At 41.8% G+C, this 21,001-nt stretch overlaps 1 protein-coding gene across 1 annotated transcript in view; it reads right to left on the reverse strand.

Moving 5' to 3' along the window:
* Nucleotides 1–470: 470 nt before the first annotated feature.
* Nucleotides 471–21,001, reverse strand: part of apln (apelin) — a 34,948-nt gene continuing 14,417 nt past the window's right edge. Inside the window, exons 2-3 of the mRNA XM_014211820.3 lie at nt 16,178–16,353; nt 471–4,888 (exon numbers count right to left, since the gene is read on the reverse strand). Of these exons, the coding sequence (XP_014067295.1) occupies nt 16,184–16,353 (170 nt within the window). The 3' untranslated portion in view covers nt 471–4,888; nt 16,178–16,183. The remainder of the gene's footprint in view (nt 4,889–16,177; nt 16,354–21,001) is intronic.

Raw genomic sequence — 21,001 nt, forward strand, 5'->3', positions numbered from 1 at the left:
TTGTCTCAAACGCATTAAGAAGGAAATACATTCCACAAATTAACTTTTAAGAAGGCACACCTGTTAATTGAAATGCATTCCAGGTGACTACCTCATGAAGCTGGTTGAGTGAATGACAAGAGGGTGCAAAGCTGTCATCAAGGCAAAGGGTGGCTATTTGAAGAATCTCAAATCTAAAATATATTTTGATTTCTTTAACACTTTTTCGGTTACTACATAATTCCATACGTGTTATTTCATAGTTTTGATGTCTTCACTATTATTCTAAAATGTAGAAAATAGTAAAAATAAAGAAAAACCTTTGAATGAGTAGGTGTTCTAAAACCTTTGACCAGTAGTGTACATACTTTAATTATCACACCCAGTTTCCTCTGCAATAATGCTGCAATATTATCAATTGCTTTCAGTAGAAACACTCATTAACATGCCTTGTTTCGGAGGGACCATCGCAAAGAGGACAAAACACAATGGATTCTTAAAATAAGATTTTTTTAATATGACTTATTATCATAAAGATATATTTACACACTTTACAGAAATAGAAAATAAAAACACAAAGCTACGCATGAAAGGAAAAAATAAAATAAGTACTCCAAGAGCTAAAGCTTATATTTTATAAATTAGAAACCAAAAGTTCAAATATGTACACAGTATTTCAACCATTTCTGATACACTTGTTTCGTCATTTATTTATTTAATTTTTGCCCAGTTCAACATCAAAACAGAGACAGGGACTGTACAGTTGGCCTGGTGAGTAATATGAGCACATACCTTCGACAGTAGTAAAGAGGTTCAGGTGTAATACATTGTCTTTTTAACTGCAGTTTGCTTGTGACCTAGTAAGTAACACTGTTGCAATGGCATTTCAGCCTAAGCACTCTGGAGCTCCCTCAACTACTCTGAATGGTATTGATGGTGGACCCAGTTTGCCATGTAGATGGAGAACATTGTCATAATCAATGGGAGGAGGGGCCTTCTCTATTCTGGGGTATGAATGTCTCATTTGAGGCAGCGAGATAATGACAGATCATTTTCATCTCCCGCGGGAGATCAAATCTAGTTATCCTTTGGATTGTCCCGCCTGTGGAATTGTGGGACTGCATCGGGATTGAATCTTAGCCACTTGATCCTGCAGATACCCCCACTCTGTGTGTGTGATGTATGACGGGTTTAGATGCATAAGGTAAAACCATGGAATGTATTGCATGCTAGCTAAGTCGTTTTTCTTGGTGGGTCGTGTTACGTTTGGAAAGGGGTTTTACTGTAGCTTGTCAAGAGCTGAGAGAAAGTGACAGCGACATCAAAGATTAAAAACCTAGTGGTTTTGATTGACTCTTTGTGGGGACTGCCTACAGCTAGAGCGAGACAGTGACCCATGGCTAAGCTGCAGTTTTCATCACTAGCTTGCTAGCTGCTAGACTCCTTTCTCCACCAGTCATACACATTTATCCCTCCACTGCTTCCTACTCCATACACACTCCCAGCCAAGTGCACATTTCTAAAAGTGGAAAATGAGCTGAGCACAAACATGGTACGTTCTTCTCGGAACAAACAAACCAGTGAAAACATGCTAACATGTGCATAGGAACATTACTCAGGCCTTGTGATGTAACAAATAAGAGGATTGTGAGGAAACAAGATGAGAGGATGGCAATCGTTTCTCTTGCGTAAGCTTTGCTGGAAAAGACCATTAAGGAAAATGTATTGGTTTCCCATTTCAGTTTGAGCCTGGATGTGCTTGTCCTTCTACACCACAAGCTCCATTAACCTAAAATGGAGGCCTGTAGGGTATGTTTTATAGGAGAAGAATGCGTGAAGCTCTCACCTGTCTACAACATATTGTACTGCAGACAAAATGTTCTATTATTGTTTACGACCACAAAATATACAGCTGTATTCCACACTGTATTTAAAAAAAGTACGCTTTGGACAACCAGCTAGACAAGAATCAGACGACCAAAAATTGTCACAAAACACTGGAGAGCCATTTTATACCAAGGGTTTTCAGTTTTTTTTTAACCAGCAGCATAATGGAATTGCAAAAGTGCAGCCTGGCTTGCCCGTACAAAGAAGTCTTGGAGCAAAGCCAGGTGATTGATATTTGGCTTTGGAAGTTTGGATCCAACTGATAACCAACTAGGGTGGACTAGCAGTGATTTGGGGAGACCAAGACTCAAATTGTACTCTATACATAAACATTGGGTCTGCATTTGGAGGGGCGGCTCGGCTGGTGCAGATGGTGGGGATACATTCATGAAGAACAGTGCGGATACAGACATTGCTCTGCTTCCTTAACACTAGCTTCTCAGACTGGAAAATAGTGATTTTAAACCTATTATTTTGAGCCAATCCAGCCCAACTCTTGTGGCTTAGAATGCCCATCCCCAGCCCCTATCTCCCTACTAGCTACCTCCCCCCATAATAATACGTGAGCAAAGATACTGAGCAAAAGCTGTCTTATTTAGAAGGAGCATTAATAAATGCTCTGTCTGAGAGGGTATGAAATAATCATGGTGCGACTGAAATTATGATTTCACAGTGCCCTTAAGATTGAATACATTTTTAATCAAGGTGAGCTTGGCTGGGTGAGTTACCACTGTGATTTGAGATGCTCTCTTATTAAGAGCGTCTCATGCTGGGAGGCAGAGGTGTCGGGAAACTGTTTTTTAATTCTAATCTCTGGGTGAGAAACAGTAATGGGGGAAAGATAACATATTGGAAATCTTGGTTGAAACCAAGCAGGTTAAAAAACAACCTTACAATTTCCTCTCTTGGCCACATGTAAAACAAATTGGGGGGGGGGGGGGGGGGTGATTGGTAACAGTCTAGTAGTGAAAGCCATTCTTACTGTAGTTGAAACCAGATTTGGATAAAGAGACCAACAGAAAAACAGATTTCCCCCATCCCTCCACATCTAATAGCAAACTGGATGCTGATTGGATGGCATCTGCTCTACATGTCCCAATTGCAGCATGTTACATAAATCAACAGGGGGTTTAAGGTTGTAGAGGGGGGGAAGGGTGTGGTTCCAATCTAAGCCAATTTGACAATAAGCTCAGCCTGTGAGTGGCCTCAGCCAGCCTATGGGGAGGCCCATCTGAGAGAAATTAACCATGGGATTTGATGAACATCATGATCAAAGCTATGACCACCTGTGCTGTGGAAGCGCAAGCTAAAAAGGCAACTGTACCCAACAGAGGCATAAAGAACCATAATGACTTAGCAAGGACTGAATCTGGATACATGGCTATAGTGGTGTTATACATAGGCAGGGAGAGTAAAGATACAGTATACGTCAATATGCTTATCATATATAAATGTTTGTGTTTCTTAAATAAATGTGCAAAATAGAGACTGCTCTGGCACAAGCTTCTATCACAGCACCCTGAGAAAAAAAGAAATGAAAATAGAAACAAAAAATCTGAACAAAACAGTAATATATTCCAGTATGATGGAAAGGCATAGCACATTCCATCAATCAAAGATCTCGGTCAAAGGGTCGAAACAGCCTCACGCTAAACAGTCAGAGAAGAGAGCACTATTGGTAGGCTGAACATGGTGGTATAATTACTGAGCTGACAGCATGTCTGCTTGAAATGTGTTTTTGGTCTAATTTAACTGGACTCCTTGCTACCACTGCCTGTAAATGGGATTTTTCTTGTTGTCTAGAAATGTATCATAATGCATATGTGTCAGTGTTATCGAGACTTCAAACAAGAGGTAATGTGTTTCTCATTTCTCTCTTCCTTTCGTTCCTTCGTTCCTGGCAGCATTGTGGAGTAGTTTATTATTTGGCACTTCATTAAAAGGCAAGGGAGTCTGTCGTTCAGAGAGCAGACCAGACCACCCCTGCCAGTTAACAGTCGTGTAGAGAAGCTACTGGGGGCTTCAGAGTGGCGAGGAGGCTGAGGATTGGGAATTGGGATCAGAGGACTCTTATCTCAGGTGGGACAACGTGTCTGCAACGTTGGGAAGATTGCTTAACCCCCCCCCCCCCCGAGGTGTTAATGGGGTTAGTAACATGTAAAGAGTTTGGTTTAAAGAATCTTTCAGGTGAAGTAATTATCATGATTGTTTTGACTACATGTGCTGTAATGTGCTGTAAAATGGAATCCTCACTCGGGTCCAATTTTTGTTTACTTCACATCTTTTGCTGAAATTATCATGAAATAAAAAGGATAATTATTTTATCCTTTCTCTACTTTCTGAAAGGAAAACCTCAGATTGAGTTTTGCTGCAGACAGGTGAAAATGTCTTGGGTGAATTTGCGAACCTGGCTTTAATGGATCTGCGAAACATGTTGTAGAATAAATACAGTCAACTTGTTGAACTCTGCCACTGCCTTTCCTCACTATCACCACCCGTTTACTAGTAAAGCCAGAAGTAGTTACACGGCAATGGAACTAATGGCTGTGGTCACCTTGGATCTGAGAGGATGGGAATACCACACCATGGAGAAGTGACTGACGCTTTAAGACTAAGACTGTTTGGAACCAGGCTCCCTGTCAACCACACATCATGCAAAGTGTGCAACACCGACGAGACCAGCTATGACAGGGCTCTAGAAAGCAAATTATAGAAAACACTTGGGGGAGGAGACAGAGATAGGGAGCAAGGGAGTGAGAGAGAGAGAGCGAAATAGAATCTGATAGCTTGGGCTCAGTACCCCCCACCCCCCCTTTCCCTGCCCCCAATTCTTCTTAGAGCTGAGGGTGAGTGGCTTGTCCTGATTGTTTTGTGGACAGAGAAGAGTTGCTTGAAGAACCAGCAGGTGCTATGGGACATCACTCTTCAGGCTGGGCAAGCGTAGGCCCATCGTTGCAAGGCCCCCCAAGGCAAAGGAAGAGCATAGAAATCAGAACTTGGGGGTGGGCGCTCGAAGCAGTGCCTGCAAAACAAAAACAGAAGACGACAAATGTGCCATAAGTCCAGTGAAATTTTCATGAACATTTATGTGAGTCATGCAGCCATTTTATTTCCCCCTTACAATAGAAAGCCCTCTAGGATTCAGTGTTGTTCTTGAGTTAACCTGTTGACACGGCCGGATAAAAAACGTACCCGATTTAATCTGGTTACTACTCCTGCCCAGTAACTATAATATGCATATAATTAATGGCTTTGGATAGAAAACACCCTAAAGTTTCTAAAACTGTTTGAATGGTGTCTGTGAGTATAACAGAACTCATATGGCAGGCAAAAACCTGAGAGGATTCTGAACAGGGAGTGGCCTGTCTGACAAGTTGTTGTTCATCTTGGCTCTTTTTATTGAAGACTGAGGATCTTTGCTGTAACGTGACACTTCCTACGGCTCCCATAGGCTCTCAGAGCCCGGGAAAAAGCTGAATGATATCGAGGCAGCTCCAGGCTGAAACACATTATCGCTTTTGGCAAGTGGCCGATCAGAGGACAATAGGCTTAGGCGCGTACCCGAGTCGACCCCATGCTTTATTTTCTTTCGTCTGTTTACCTAAATGCAGATTCCCGGTCGGAATATTATCGCTTTTTTACGAGAAAAATGGCATAAAAATGGATTTTAAACAGCGGTTGACATGCTTCGAAGTACGGTAATGGAATATTTAGACATTTTTTGTCACGAAATGCGCCATGCTCGTCACCCTTCTTTACCCTTTCGGATAGTGTCTTGAACACACGAACAAAACGCCGCTATTTGGATATAACAATGGATTATTTGGGACCAAACCAACATTTGTTATTGAAGTAGAAGTCCTGGGAGTGCATTCTGACGAAGAACACCAAAGGTAATAACATTGTTCTTATAGTAAATCTGACTTTGGTGAGTGCTAAACTTGCTGGGTGTCTAAATAGCTAGCCCTGTGATGCCGGGCTATCTACTTAGAATATTGCAAAATGTGCTTTCACCGAAAAGCTATTTTAAAATCGGACATATCGAGTGCATAGAGGAGTTCTGTATCTATAATTCTTAAAATAATTGTTATGCTTTTTGTGAACGTTTATCGTGAGTAATTTAGTAAATTCACCGGAGGTTTGCGGGGGGTATGCTAGTTCTGAACGTCACATGCTAATGTAAAAAGCTGGTTTTTGATATAAATATGAACTTGATTGAACAAAACATGCATGTATTGTATAACATAATGTCCTAGGTGTGGCATCTGATGAAGATCATCAAAGGTTAGTGCTGCATTTAGCTGTCTTCTGGGTTTTTGTGACATTATATGCTAGCTTGAAAAATGTGTGTCTGATTATTTCTGGCATGGTACTCTGCTGACATAATCTAATGTTTTGATTTCGTTGTAAAGCCTTTTTGAAATCGGACAGTGTGGTTAGATTAACGAGAGTCTTGTCTTTAAAATGCTGTAAAATAGTCATATGTTTGAGAAATTGAAGTAATAGCATTTCTAAGGTATTTGAATAACGCGCCACAGGATTCCACTGGCTGTTACGTAGGTGGGACGATTTCGTCCCGCCGGCCCTAGAGAAGTTAAATAATGCAATGTTTGATTGGAAATGGTAATGACGAATCAAATCGCCCTCAAACACAAAGATATAACCAGCTGATTAAAACACAGAAATTGCAGTTTACTGTCTGAAGGGATAAAAAAAAAGAACTAAAAAAACATTGTGGAAAAGTACACTACTTGTTTCTATTGTACTATGCTTACAGCTAGGGATGCCGTCTGGACCGGCAGCCTTGCGAGGGTTAACACGTTTAAATGCTTTACTCATGTTGGCTGCGGTGAAGGAGAGCCCGCAGGTTTTGGTAGCGGACTGTGTCATTGGCACTGTATTGTCCTCAAAGCGAGCAAAGAAGTTGTTTAGTTTGTCTGGGAGCAGGACATCGTGGTCCGCGACGGGGCTGGTTTTCTTTTTGTAGTCCGTTATTCACTGTAGACCCTGCCACATACCTCTCATGTCTGAGCCGTTGAATTGCGACTCTACTTTGTCTCTATACTGACGCTTAGCTTGTTTGATTGCCTTGCGGAGGGAATAGCTGCACTGTTTGTATTCGGTCATGTTTCCGGTCGCCTTGCCCTGATTAAAAGCAATGGTTCGCGCTTTCAGTTTTGCCATCAATCCACGGTTTCTGGTTGGGGAAGGTTTTAATAGTTGCTGTGGGTACAACATCACCGATGCACTTGCTAATAAACTCACTCACCGAATCAGCGTACTCATCAATGTTACTGTCCGATGCTATGCGGAACATATCCCAGTCCATGTGATCGAAGCAATCTTGAAGCATGGAATCAGATTGGTCGGACCAGAGTTGAACAGACCTGAGCACGGGCGTTTCCTGTTTTAGTTTCTGTCTATAGGCTGGGAGCAACAAAATGGAGTCGTGGTCAGATTTTCCAAAAGGAGGGCGGGGCAGGGCTTTGTATGTGTTACGGAAGTTAGAGTAACAATGATCCATGATTTTTTCCTGGACCATTGTTTTCAGATTAGCCTTATTAAAATCCCCAGCTACAAAGAATGCAGCCTCAGGATATGTGGTTTCCAGTTTACATAGAGTCCACTGAAGTTCATTCAGGTCATCGATGTGTCTGCTTAGGGGGGATATATACGGCTGTGATTATAATCGAAGAGTATTCTCTTGGAAGATAATGCGGTCGACATTTGATTGTAAGGAATTCTAGGTCAGATGAGCAAAAGGACTTGAGTTCCTGCATGTTGTTATGATCACACCACGTCTCGTTAATCATAAGGCATACCCCCCCGCCCTTCTTCTTACCAGAGAGATGTTTGTTTCTGTCGTCGCAATGCGTGAAGAAACCAGGTGGCTGTACCAACTCCGATAGCGTGTCTTGAGTGAGCCATGTTTCCATGAAACAAAGAACGTTACAATCTCTGATGTTTCTCTGGAAGGCAACCCTTGCTTGGATTTCGTCTACCTTGTTGTCAAGACACTGGACGTTGGCGAGTAGTAAACTCGGGAGCGGTGTGCGATGTGCCCGTCTACGGCGCCTGACCAGAAAACCGCTTCTTCTGCCCCTCCTGAGGCGCCATTGTTTTGGGTCGCCGGCTGCGATCCGATCCATTGTCCTGGGTGGTGGACCAAATAGAGGATCCGCTTCGGGAAAGTCATATTCCTGGTCGTAATGTTGGTAAGTTGACGTTGCTCTTATATCCAATAGTTCCTCCCGGCTGTATGTAATAAAACTTAAGATTTCCTGGGGTAACAATGTAAGAAATAATACATAAAAAACTAAATACTGCATAGTTTCCTGAGAACGCGAAGCGAGGCGGCCATCTCTTTCGGCGCCAGATGTTATCCTCGGCGTACACATCACAGACAAACTGAAATGGTCCATCCACATAGACAGCATGGTGAAGAAGGTGCAACAGCGCCTCTTCAACCTCAGGAGGCTGAAGAAATTTGGCTTGTCACCAAAAACACTCACAAACTTTTACAGATGCACAATCGAGAACATCCTGTAGGGCTGTATCACCACCTGGTAGGGCAACTGCTCCGCCCACAACCGTAAGGCTCTCCAGAGGGTAGTGAGGTCTGCACAACGATCACCGGGGGCAAACTACCTGCTCTCCAGGACACCTACACCACCCGATGTCACAGGAAGGCCAAAACGATCATCAAGGACAACAACCACCCAAGCCACTGCCTGTTCACCCCGCTATCATCCAGAAGGCGAGGTCAGTACAGATGCATCAAAGCTGGGACCGAGAGACTGAAAAACAGCTTCTATCTCAAGGCCATCAGACTGTTAAACAGCCATCAGTAACATTGAGTGGCTGCTGCCAACATACTGACTCAATCACTAGACACTTTAATAATTAAAAATTGGATGTAATAAATGTATCACTAGTCACTTTAAACTACACTACTCATCTCATATGTATATACTGTACTCCATACCTTCTACTGCATCTTGCCTATGCCGTTCGGCCATCGCTCATCCATATATATTTTTATGTACATATTCTTATTCATTCCTTTACACTCGTGTGTATAAGGTAGTTGTTGTGAAATGGTTAGATTACTTGTTAGATATTACTGCATGGTCGGAACTAGAAGCACAAGCATTTCGCTACACGTTCAAATTCACCTCCATTTTGCCTGAGGTGTCAGAATATAATGGATGAGCTGCCTTTGACAATGAAACGGAGGGAGGTTGTGGTTCTGGATCGGGTGTGGTTTAAGTAGTGTGATGGATATTGTCAAGTGAAGCACCTTCCCTAGTCATAACGTACACTAATTAGGGCCAATTATGACTTGGATCCATATTCTGGCATATTGAGAAATCGATTTTTTTCTCCAACTCGTGCCTCCATTGAACTCGGTCGAGCTTAGATCTTTCCTCCGGGGTGAAACAATGTGTTGCAACAGCTTTTTCTCAAGACATGCATCCTACCATCAGAAAAAAAAGGAAAAGAAAGGAGGAGACATGAACAAAGACAGAGTGGTTTCAATGATGCCTGCCGGCTATATCCCTGCTGGTTATCAGGCCTCGTGAAGAGATAATTCCCAGACTGCGCTCAGCTGGGGGAGAATGTTTCATATATTCTCTGGTTCAGTTGAACATGTTGATTAAAGAAGATTCTTCTTTATGAAGGGTTTTGATGGTTTTATCATGGAGTCAATTGGGGACAGTAGACAATGGCATCCTCCTATAGGGTCTCCTAACTTTCTCAACATTCCAACCAAGGCAAACTAACGGCTTGATTGGCATGCTGGTCAGGTTGAGCTAACTGGAATGCCTTGTTATGAGAATGCAGGACTTTACATTCGGAAACATAATATTAACTTTCACTGCTATGTGGATGACACACATTTTGGATGACCCAAAATTGCCCTCCCTGGAAGCCTGTGTTTCAGACAGAAGGAAGTGGATGGCTGCAAATTGTCTACTTTTAAACTTGGACAAAACAGAGATGCTTGTTCTAGGTCCCAAGAAACAAAGAGATCTTCTGTTGAATCTGACAATTAATCTTGATGGTTGTACAGTCGTCTCAAATAAAACTGTGAAGGACCTCGGCGTTACTCTGGACCCTGATCTCTCTTTTGACCAACATATCAAGACTGTTTCAAGAACAGCTTTTTTCATCTACATAACATTGCAAAAAGCAGAAACTTTCTGTCCACAAATGATGCAGAAAAATGAATCCATGCTTTTGTCACTTCTAGGTTAGACTACTGCAATGCTCTACTTTCCGGCTACCCGGATAAAGCACTAAATAAACTTCAGTTAGTGCTAAACAAGGCTGCTAGAATCTTGACTAGAACCCAAAAATTGGATCATATTACTCTAGTGCTAGCCTCTCTACACTGGCTTCCTGTTGACGCAAGGGCTGATTTCAAGGTTTTACTGCTAACCTACAAAGAATTACATGGGCTTGTTCCTACCTATCTTTACGATTTGGTCCTGCCGTACATACCTACACGTACGCTACGGTCACAAGACGCAGGGCTCCTTACTGTCCCTAGCATTTCTAAGCAAACAGCTGGAGGCAGGGCTTTCTCCTATAGAGCTCCATTTTTATGGAATGGTCTGCCTACCCATGTGAGAGACGCAGACTCGGTCTCAACCTTTAAGTCTTTATTGAAGACACATCTCTTCAGTAGGTCCTATGATTGAGTGTAGTCTGGCCCAGGAGTGAAGGTGAACGGAAAGGCACTGGAGCAACGAACCGCCCTTGCTGTCTCTGCCTGGCTGGTTCTCCTCTCTCCACTGGGATTCTCTGCCTCTAACCCTATTACAGGGGCTGAGTCACTGGCTTACTGGTGCTCTTCCATGCCATCCCTAGGAGGGGTGCGTCATTTGAGTGGGTTGAGTCACTGACATGATCTTCCTGTCTGGGTTGGCGCCCCCCCTTGGGTTGTGCCGTGGCGGAGATCTTTGTGGGCTATACTCGGCCTTGTCTCAGGATGGTATGTTGGTGGTTGAAGTGATCCCTCAAGTGGTGTGGGGGCTGTGCTTTGGCAGAGTGGGTGGAGTTATATCCTGCCTGTTTGGCCCTGTCCGGGGGTATCATCGGTTGGGGCCACGGTGTCTCCCGACCCCCTCCTGTCTCAGCCTCCAGTATTTATGCTGCAGTAGTTTATGTGTCGGGGGGCTAGGGTCAGTCTGTTATATCTGGAGTATTTCTCCTGTCCTGTGTGAATTTAAGTATGCTCTCTCTAATTCTCTCTCTCTATCTTTCTCTCTTTCTCTCTTTATTTTTTTCCTTCTCTCTCTCGGAGGACCTGAGCCCTAGGACCATGCCTCAGGACTACCTGGCCTGATGACTCCTTGCTGTCCCCAGTGCACCTGGCCATGCTGCTGCTCCAGTTTCATCTGTTCTGCCTGCGGCTATGGAACCCTGACCTGTTCACTGGACGTGCTACCTGTCCCAGACCTGCTGTTTTCAGCTCTCTAGAGACAGCAGGAGCAGTAGAGAACCTGTGAATGATCGACTATGAAAAGCCTACTGACATTTACTCCTGAGCTGCTGACCTGTTGCACCCTCGACAACCGCTGTGATTATTATTATTTGACCCTGCTGGTCATCTATGAACATTTGAACATCTTGGCCATGTTCTGTTATACTTTCCACTCGGCACAGCCAGAAGAAGACTGGCCATCCCTCATAGCCTGGTTCCTCTCTAGGTTTTTTCCTAGGTTCTGCTAGTTTTTCCTAGCCACCGTGTTTCTACACCTGCATTGCTTGCTGTTTGGGTTTTAGGCTGGGTTTCTGTACAGCACTTTATGACATCAGCTGATGTAAGAAGGGCTTTATAAATAAATGTGATTGATTTGCAGGGAAAAAGCTCTAAATGAGGTGAACTATGAACTTAGCAAGGCGAGAGGAGCCAGAGAAGATAGAAATCTTTGTCTTGTTGTGATTGAAGTGCTGTTAGCGGTGAAAGCATTGTCAGTGAGCCATTCTCTTTTATAGAGCTCCACCAACTTCCTGAAGTTTCCCTCATTGTGCGGGCGCCATTCTGACACTGAAAATAAGCCATTGACTGAGCAAAGCCACATTTTTTGGGCTGTGCAAAGCATTGAACCTTTTAGGTCCTGTGTTGTCCCACGAGCACGTGTGCCCTAGCTTGGGGCTTGTTCCTTGCTTGCACCTTTGTGCCACTGCATCTGAAGTTCCCTTGGGCTTGGAGAGGAAAGTCTAAATAATTCTCTCTCCAAAAATGCTACAAAAACAATAACATTCCATCATTTTCCATAGATTGTAAAACCCAGGTGGGGACAAAAGAAAGTGGAGCTTCTCACCTTCTAGGGCTTTTATCCACTTCCCTTTTAAACGGATTAAGCATGCCTTAAGGGGAATGACACATCTGCCTCATCCCAAGCAGCCTCGTCTATTACTGGGATTAATTTATGGCAGGCTGGCGTTGTGTGGCTGGCACCTCCTGCAAGGGGTGTTGTATCCTGCCAAGCTCTCCATGTATCTCATGTGGACTGGGAGAGACATGTGAATGGGTCTTGGGTTCCTCAATTCATGGCAGTTCTTGCACATGCCTGGGCGAATGGCCCTCCATTCAAGACCATCATTGTAGAACATACACTACTGTTCAAAAGTTTGGGGTCACTTAGAAAAGTCCTTGTTTTTAAAAGAAAAGCACATTTTTTGACCATTAAAATAACATCAAATTGATAGGAAATACAGTGTAGAAATTGTTAATGTTGTATTTGACTATTTTAGCAGGAAACGGCTGATTTTGTATGGAATATCTACATAGGTGTACAGTGGCCCATTATCACCAACCATCACTCCTGTGTTCCAATGGCACGTTGTGTTAGCTAATCCAAGTTTATCATTTTAAAAGGCTAATTGATCATTAGAAAACCCTTTTGCAATTATGTTAGCAAAGCTGAAAACTGTTGTGCTGATTAAATAATCAATAAAACTGGCCTTCTTTAGACTAGTTGAGTATCTGGAGCATCAGCATTTGTGGGTTTGATTACAGGCTCAAAATGGCCAGAAACAAAGAATTTTCTTCTGAAACTCGTCAGTCTATTCTTGTTCTGAGAAATGAAGGCTATTCCATGCGAGAAATTGGCACGAAACGTCAACAGTGAAGAGGCGACTCCGGGATGCTGGCATTCTAGGAAGAATTGCAAAGAAAAAGCCATATCTCAGACTGGCCAATACAAAAAAAGAATAAAGACGGGCAAAAGAACACAGACACTGGACAGAGGAACTCTGCCTCGAAGGCCAGCATCCCGGAGTCGCCTCTTCACTGTTAATGTTGAGACTGGTGTTTTGCGGGTACTATTTAATGAAGCTGCCAGTTGAAGACTTGTGAGGTGTCTGTTTCTCAAACTAGACATTCGAATGTACTTGTCCTCTTGCTCAGTTGTGCACCGGGGCCTCCCACTCCTCTTTCTATTCTGGTTAGAGACAGTTTGCTCTGTTTTGTGAAGGGAGCAGTACACAGCTTTGTACGAGATCTTCAGTTTCTTGGCAATTTCTCGCATGAAATAGCCTTTCCTTCTCAGAACAAGAATAGACTGATGAATTTCAGAAGAAAGTTCTTTGTTTCTGGCCATTTTGAGCCTGTAATCGAACCCACAAATGCTGTTGCTCCAGATACTCAACTAGTCTAAATAAGGCCAGTTTTATTGATTATTTAATGGCACAACAGTTTTCAGCTGTGCTAACATAATTGCAAAAGGGTTTTCTAATGATCAATTAGCCTTTTAAAATGATAAACTTGGATTAGCTAACAGAACTTGCCATTGGAACACAGGAGTGATGTTTGCTGATAATGGCCCTTTGTACACCTATGTAGATATTCCATTCAAAATCAGCCATTTCCAGCTACAATAGTCATTTACAACATTAACAATTTCTACACTGTATTTCTGATCAAATAGATGTTATTTTAATGGACAAAAAATGTGCTTTTCTTTCAAAAACAAGGACTTTTCTAAGTGACCCCAAACTTTTGAACAGTAGTGTACCTTCACCAGTACTATAGGTCAACAAGAGTACACTGAGGCTTTAGAATTACAGTTCTGATTACGTATATTTAAGGTATAGGGGGCAGTATTTTCATTTTCGGATGAAAAGCGTGCCCAGAGTCCAATATTTGCATATTATTAGTATATTTGGATAGAAAACACTCGGAAGTTTCTAAAACTGTTTGAATGATGTCTGTGAGTATAACAGAACTCATATGGCAGGCAAAAACCTGAGAAAAATCCAACCAGGATGTGGGAAATCTGAGGATTGTAGTTCTTCTTTTGAATCCCTATCGAAACTACAGTGTCTGTGGGGTCACGTTGCACTTCCTAAGGCTACCATTGGCTGTCAACAGCCTTTAGAAACGTGTTTCCTCCTTCTCCTGTTACTGGGCAGAAAATAGGAGCTCAGTCAATGAGTGGACTGCCTATGGACAAAGGACTTGGTGATGTGTGCGAGCTCGCCAGCACACCGTTCCTTCTTTTTCTTCTTGAATGAATACGCTATTGTCCGGTTGGAATATTATCAACGTTTTAGGTTAAAAAGACCCCAAGGATTGATTGTAAACAACGTTTGACATGTTTCTACGAACGGTAATGGAACTATTTGACTTTTCATGTCTGGATTTACGCTCGCGCGTTATGCCTTTGGATAGTGATCTGAACGCACGAACAAAACTGAAGTATTTGAACATAAATATGGAGTATTACGAACAAAAAGAACATTTCTTGTGGAAGTAGCAGTCCTGGGAGTGCATTCTGATGAAGATCAGCAAAGGTAAGAGAATATTTATAATACTAATTCTGAGTTTAGTTGACCCCAGAACTTGGCGGGTATCTGTATAGCTTGCTTTGATGGCGAGCTATGTACTCAGAATATTGAAAAATGTGCTTTCTCCGTAAAGGTATTTTAAAATCTGACACAGCGGTTGCATTAAAGAGAAGTATATCTATAATTCTTTCAATAACTGTTGTAAATTTTATTAACGTTTATGATGAGTATTCTTGTAAATTGATGTGGACATTCACCGGTGGTTTTGGTGGGAATATATTTTCTGAACATCACGCGCCAATGTAAAATGTTTTTTTTTTATATAAATATGAACTTTATCGAGCAAAACATACATGTATTGTGTAACATGAAGTCCTATGAGTGCCATCTGATGAAGATCATCAAAGGTTAGTGAATATTTTAGCTGTATTTTTGGTTTTTGTGATGCATGTCCTTGCTTGGAAAATGGCTGTGTGGTTTATGTCCTAACATAATCTAATTGTATGCTTTCGCCGTAAAGCCTTTTTGAAATCGGACAATGTGGTTAGATTAACAAGAAGTTTATCTTTAAAATGGTGTAAAATAGTTGATTGTTTGAGAAAATGAAATTATGAGATATTTGCTGTTTTGTATTTCGCGCCTTGCTATTTTACTGGCTGTTGAATAGTGTGTCCCGCAGGTGGGATGGTAGCGTCCCCCATAGCCCTGAGAAGTTAAGCAAGGGCACTGATTGTCTGCTAAGATGCTAGCTGTGGTGTTGTGTGATTTTCATGAGTGCTATTTTTCCCGTAAAACCTGCTTGGAGATAATTGAATGACACAGGGTATGTTTTACAATAGCGTTGAAAAGTGTGTGCAGACAGTGCCGGTAGAAGGTGAAAAGACAATATTTTCACACATTTTGGGATGAAAGACGTGTCTTACTTTTCCACACACAAAGTCTTGTTTTTCGAGACGGAAAGTAAAATATTCTTTAATGTGAAAGATACACTACTGTGGCAATGCTACGAACTCAACCCCGCTAAGTATTATCTTTGGTTAATTATTTTAATTGACATTATCAGATTGAAGGAAAACGTTTGTTCCTCTAGAGTTGACTCACCCAGATTATGTTTCTGAGTATAATCGTCCTCCCTCAAAAAGCAGTATATTAGCTTTCACTGTGTAAACAACACTTCTGGAGTAAGATGAATACATTAAACCGGTAGGCTTTGCCTGTGCCAACAATAACGTCCCTGTGTTGTGATTAAGTTGAGAGGGGAGGACGTGATAGCCATTTACAGATGTCCTTTTCTTCCTGTTACAGTTTGACTTTTCCACACACTGACTAAACATGCTGAGTGATACGTCCTGGAGAGGGATCAGTCACAAAGGCTGGATCTCACACTAGACCTCAGTTTTCATCATCAGCCCTGATGACCAGATAAAGGGTAAGATACTCCCTTTAAAGGGAATGAACTTTGGCAACAGGGGCCTATGCATCGAGATGTGTGGTGCGGTATGGAACTCACCTTGCTCTAGAATGGCATGGGCCCCTTATGGGAGAGACGGGGTCGTGGGCGTCTCCTCTTCCAGCCGGCCGGTCTGTGGCTCTGGCCACCCCTGCCGGGGTTCTGCTGGACCAGCCTTCTCACGGCGCCCGCCTCTTCTAGTGCTTTGCCATGCTCCGTGGAGGCCATGATGGGACCTGTAGAATAATAATAAACTCTTGTTAGCACCCCAAAATGGCCACCACTACACACATGTACTTTATCAATGAGTTTTGCTACTTCTGTAGGACCAGAGGTCATGCATGTTAGCACCCCAAAAGGGCCACCACTACACACATGTACTTATCAATGAGTTTTACTACTTCTGTAGGACCAGAGGTGATGCATGTCAGCACCCTAAAATGGCCTCCCTGTGCACATGTACTGTATGTAGCCTATCAATGAGTTTCGCTACTTCTATCCTCAGCTAGATTGATCCTCATTTTGATTGTGACTTCCGTGATCTCACTCTCAGCCATGTGTACGTAAGACACAAATATGGATAAGAGCTATAGCGGATGAGCCAATCGAAGATATGCAAAGATAGCATGTGTGTGGGCCTCTCTTAGCCCACCCATGCATTGAAGTTCATCAAGTCAATGTGGTGGAACCAAAACACAGCAGATGTAGCTCGACCTCTGTGAGAAACCTAAACCGTGGTGTCTCATGTCCCTTGTGACTCACTTCAAGATTGCAGATGTCTCACACACCAGGTTTGGTGAAGGTACATACCACAGCACCCTGTGCTTGACCCAAGATTAGGGACAGGCTAAATAGTAGTATGCGTCCCACAGTGTGTGTGTGTGTGTGTGTGTGTGTCAGAGAGTGAACCCAGATGTTTCTAGTCATTTCTCAATAAGTGTGGCTTGATCTTTTAAGCCTCTACTCCAAATGGTTTGATCCACTTCAGTGTCTCCGTAACCTCTTCGACCTTTTTTGCAAACTCAAAGACGTTCTTGAGAGAGTACAGACTTCCAAGGGTTTTTTGTTGAGTATCTTGATACCATTATATGATATTTAATGTGGGTGATCTTTCACACAACCCCCATTCATTGCTTTAGTCGCATAAAATGTCAGTACTTAGTTTAGTTGGAATTTTTGTGTGAGCTTGTCAAAAAGATTGAATGTCTCACAGTGGAAAATTCTAGTAAGGCTTTGTTAAAAAAGAAATAAAAGGAAAAAATTATAGTAACTAATAGATGGATGAAATCAACTCTTGTATGCAATTCATTTACAATTTGCTAACCTAATTAACTGAACAAGTTGACAACCTCGTGAAACATGATGTCATCCATCAATCACAACCCTTCCTAGCTAGCGTATAATGTTCTTAGAGCTTGGTGAAAGCGTGGTTGTCCTATGTTATTTTGCATACAACTTTCCCACAACGTTCTGGGAATGGTGCATGATAGTTGCTTGGCTTTGGAACATTCTCAGCACATTTAAGGAACTTGACAAATACATGTTATTTTCTTAGTATTTCATGACTTTTACAGAACTTTTCCTAAAAGTTCAAACATGGTTACATTTTATTTCAATTGTGGTAATGTTCTAGGAACGTTCTCCAACTGGTTGGACATTGGGAATTTTCTCAAATAGTTCAGAGAATGTTAAGAAACAACATTCTTCTGTGGGAATTTCAGTACTTGAGGATAACATTGCCTACACAGGTTTCCTCATGGTTCTATTTAAAGTCATGTTCTCAAATTGTTCCGAGAACGTTAAGAAACCTTTCCATAAAAAAACACAAGAAAACTTTTGTAACGAATGTTATTTAAAAACCTACATTCCGTTCTTAGAACGTGAAAAAAACGTTCTATAAAAACTACAAGAAAACTTTAATAACATTCAGAGAACGTTCTGAGACTGTTATTTTAAAACATATACATTCCGTTCTTAGCATTAACAAAACTGTCTATCCTCTATCTTGTTAAGTGTGTTCAACTGTGTTGGCCACACCCACTGATTGGCCACAACTGATCTTAACTCAACACTGAAGTTGGAGACATATCTTCCTCACTAACTTTAAGCGTCAGCTGTCAGAGCAGCTTACTGATCGCTGCAGCTGTACACAGCCCATTTGTAAATAGCCCATCCAACCAACTACCTACCTCATCCCCATATTTGTTTCTGTTTTTCTTCTCTTTTGCACACCAGTATTTCTACTTGCACATCCTCATCTGCACATATATCACTCCAGTGTTAATTGCTAAATTGTAATTACTTCACGACTATTGGCCTATTTATTGCCTTACCTCCTTACTTCATTTGCACACACTGTATATAGATTTTTCTATTGTGTTATTGACTGTATGTTTGTTTATTCCATGTGTACCTCTGTGTTGTTGTTTTTGTCGCACTGCTTTGCTTTATCTTGGCCAGGTCGCAGTTGTAAATTAGAACTTGTTCTCAATTGGCCTACCTAGTTTAAATAAAGGTGAAATAAAAAATAAAATAAATATTAACTTGTAGGAATTGGTCTATATGGATACAAGACTGAATCCAAACATTACATTGTTTATTTTATGTGCGTTATAAATTTCCTATGTGAAAATACTCTGGATACATTAACCTGTTATGGCTAGGGGGCAGTATTTTCACGGCTGGATAAAAAACGTACCCGATTTAATCTGGTTACTACTCCTGCCCAGTAACTAGAATATGCATATAATTATTGGCTTTGGATAGAAAACACCCTAAAGTTTCTAAAACTGTTTGAATGGTGTCTGTGAGTATAACAGAACTCATATGGCAGGCAAAAACCTGAGAAGATTTCATGCAGGAAGTGGCCTGTCTGACAAGGTGTCGTTCTTAGCTGTCCCGTGACACTTCCTACGGCTGCCATAGGCTCTCAGAAGGCGGCAAAATGCTGTATCGTGGCTTTGCAGGCTCTGGCTGAAAAAAAGTAGCGCGTTTGGGTAGTGGCTGGTTACAGTACTGTGAGACTCAGGCTCGTGCCTGCGTCGACCGAAAGCTTTGTTTTCTTTCCTCTGTTTAGCTAAATGGACATTCCCGGTCGGAATATTATCGCTTTTTTACGAGAAAAATGGCATAAAAATGGATTTTAAACAGCGGTTGACATGCTTCGAAGTACGGTAATGGAATATTTAGATTTTTTTTGTCACGAATTGCGCCATGCGCACGACCCTGATTTACCATTTCGGATAGTGTCTGGGACGACGAACAAAACGCCGCTATTCGGATATAACGATGGATTATTTTGGACCAAACCAACATTTGTTATTGAAGTAGCAGTCCTGGGAGTGCATTCTGACGAAGACAACAAAAGGTAATCAAACTTTTATAATAGTAAATCTGATATTGGTGAGTGCTAAACTTGCCGGGTGTCTAAATAGCTAGCCCGTGATGGCTGGGCTATGTACTTAGAATACATAGCACAGTGCATAGAGGAGTGCATAGAGGAGTTCTGTATCTATAATTCTTAAAATAATTGTTATGCTTTTTGTGAACGTTTATCGTGAGTAATTTAGTAAATTGTTAGCAAATTCCCCGGAAGTTTGCGGGGGGTATGCTAGTTCTGAACGTCACATGCTAATGTAAAAAGCTGTTTTTTGATATAAATATGAACTTGATTGAACAAAACATGCATGTATTGTATAACATAATGTCCTACGTGTGTCATCTGATGAAGATCATCAAAGGTTAGTGCTGCATTTAGCTGTCTTCTGGGTTTTTGTGACATTATATGCTAGCTTGAAAAATGGGTGTCTGATTATTTCTGGCTTGGTACTCTGCTGACATAATCTAATGTTTTGCTTTCGCTGTAAAGCCTTTTTGAAATTGGACAGTGTGGTTAGATAAAGGAGAGTCTTGTCTTTAAAATGCTGTGAAATAGTCATATGTTTGAAAAATTGAAGTTTTTGTATTTTTGAGGAATTTGTAATTCGCGCCACGCCTATCATTGGATATTGGAGCAGGTGTTCCGCTAGCGGAACGTCTAGATGTAAGTTAAGTAACAAAAATATTCTTTAAACATTTGGGGTAGGAGCAACTTGAGACACAAAAAATGACAAAGGTTTGAGTGAGAGGTCAAACTAGTGTCTCCAAGTTTCTCCTAAGTCATTTCAATGCACTTTTATGACTCAAAGAAGAGTCTTCAACTATAAAGTGTGTTTTTGAGCTCTCCTGGCTGTGCCGTTGAGGAACTAGAGCAATCACTGCATCCCCACTATCACACAATTACTGTTGTTGTTTACGCAATCCAAAAACGGTCCATTATAAATTGCAATCTGGGTCAGGTGGGGCTCATTTGAAAGCTTGTTCTATTGCCAACATGCCTAGCTAAATTATAAAATACGATCTTAGGCTTTCACAAGGCAATTCAGAGAAGCAGATGGTAATTTTGGTGCGCATAGAATGGAGTCATGAGTGCATTCAGATGCGTGGTCCGTAGCAGCTTTTCTTCGCAATACAACAAACATAGGCTCATTCTGTTAAGAATAACCCAGGGTATAATGGCATGTCATCTTGTAACTGTACATCAAACATAGTGATCATAAACGTTGACACTGTATATTACATTGATTTTGAGATATGGAAATTTGAAGTGCTCATTTGGCTTGTGCTTGGCTTGCTTTCAAAATACATTCAGTCCTCTTAATTTACAGCATTTCCCTCAGTCAGACAAAAATATTTGCCAAAGTTGCCAAATTAGTGGGAGGGATGGGGGCATGTTCTGAATGGCTGTCAGTCAAAAGAGCTGTGAAGCGGAGAACCTGAGCTCTGACGTCATGTATAGCATGTTACCTACCGTACAGCCATTGCGTTTCAGTTTAGGCACTTGTC

This window comes from Salmo salar, chromosome 09 (assembly GCF_965601325.2).
Source record: "Salmo salar chromosome 09, fSalSal1, whole genome shotgun sequence".
NCBI lineage: Eukaryota > Metazoa > Chordata > Actinopteri > Salmoniformes > Salmonidae > Salmo > Salmo salar.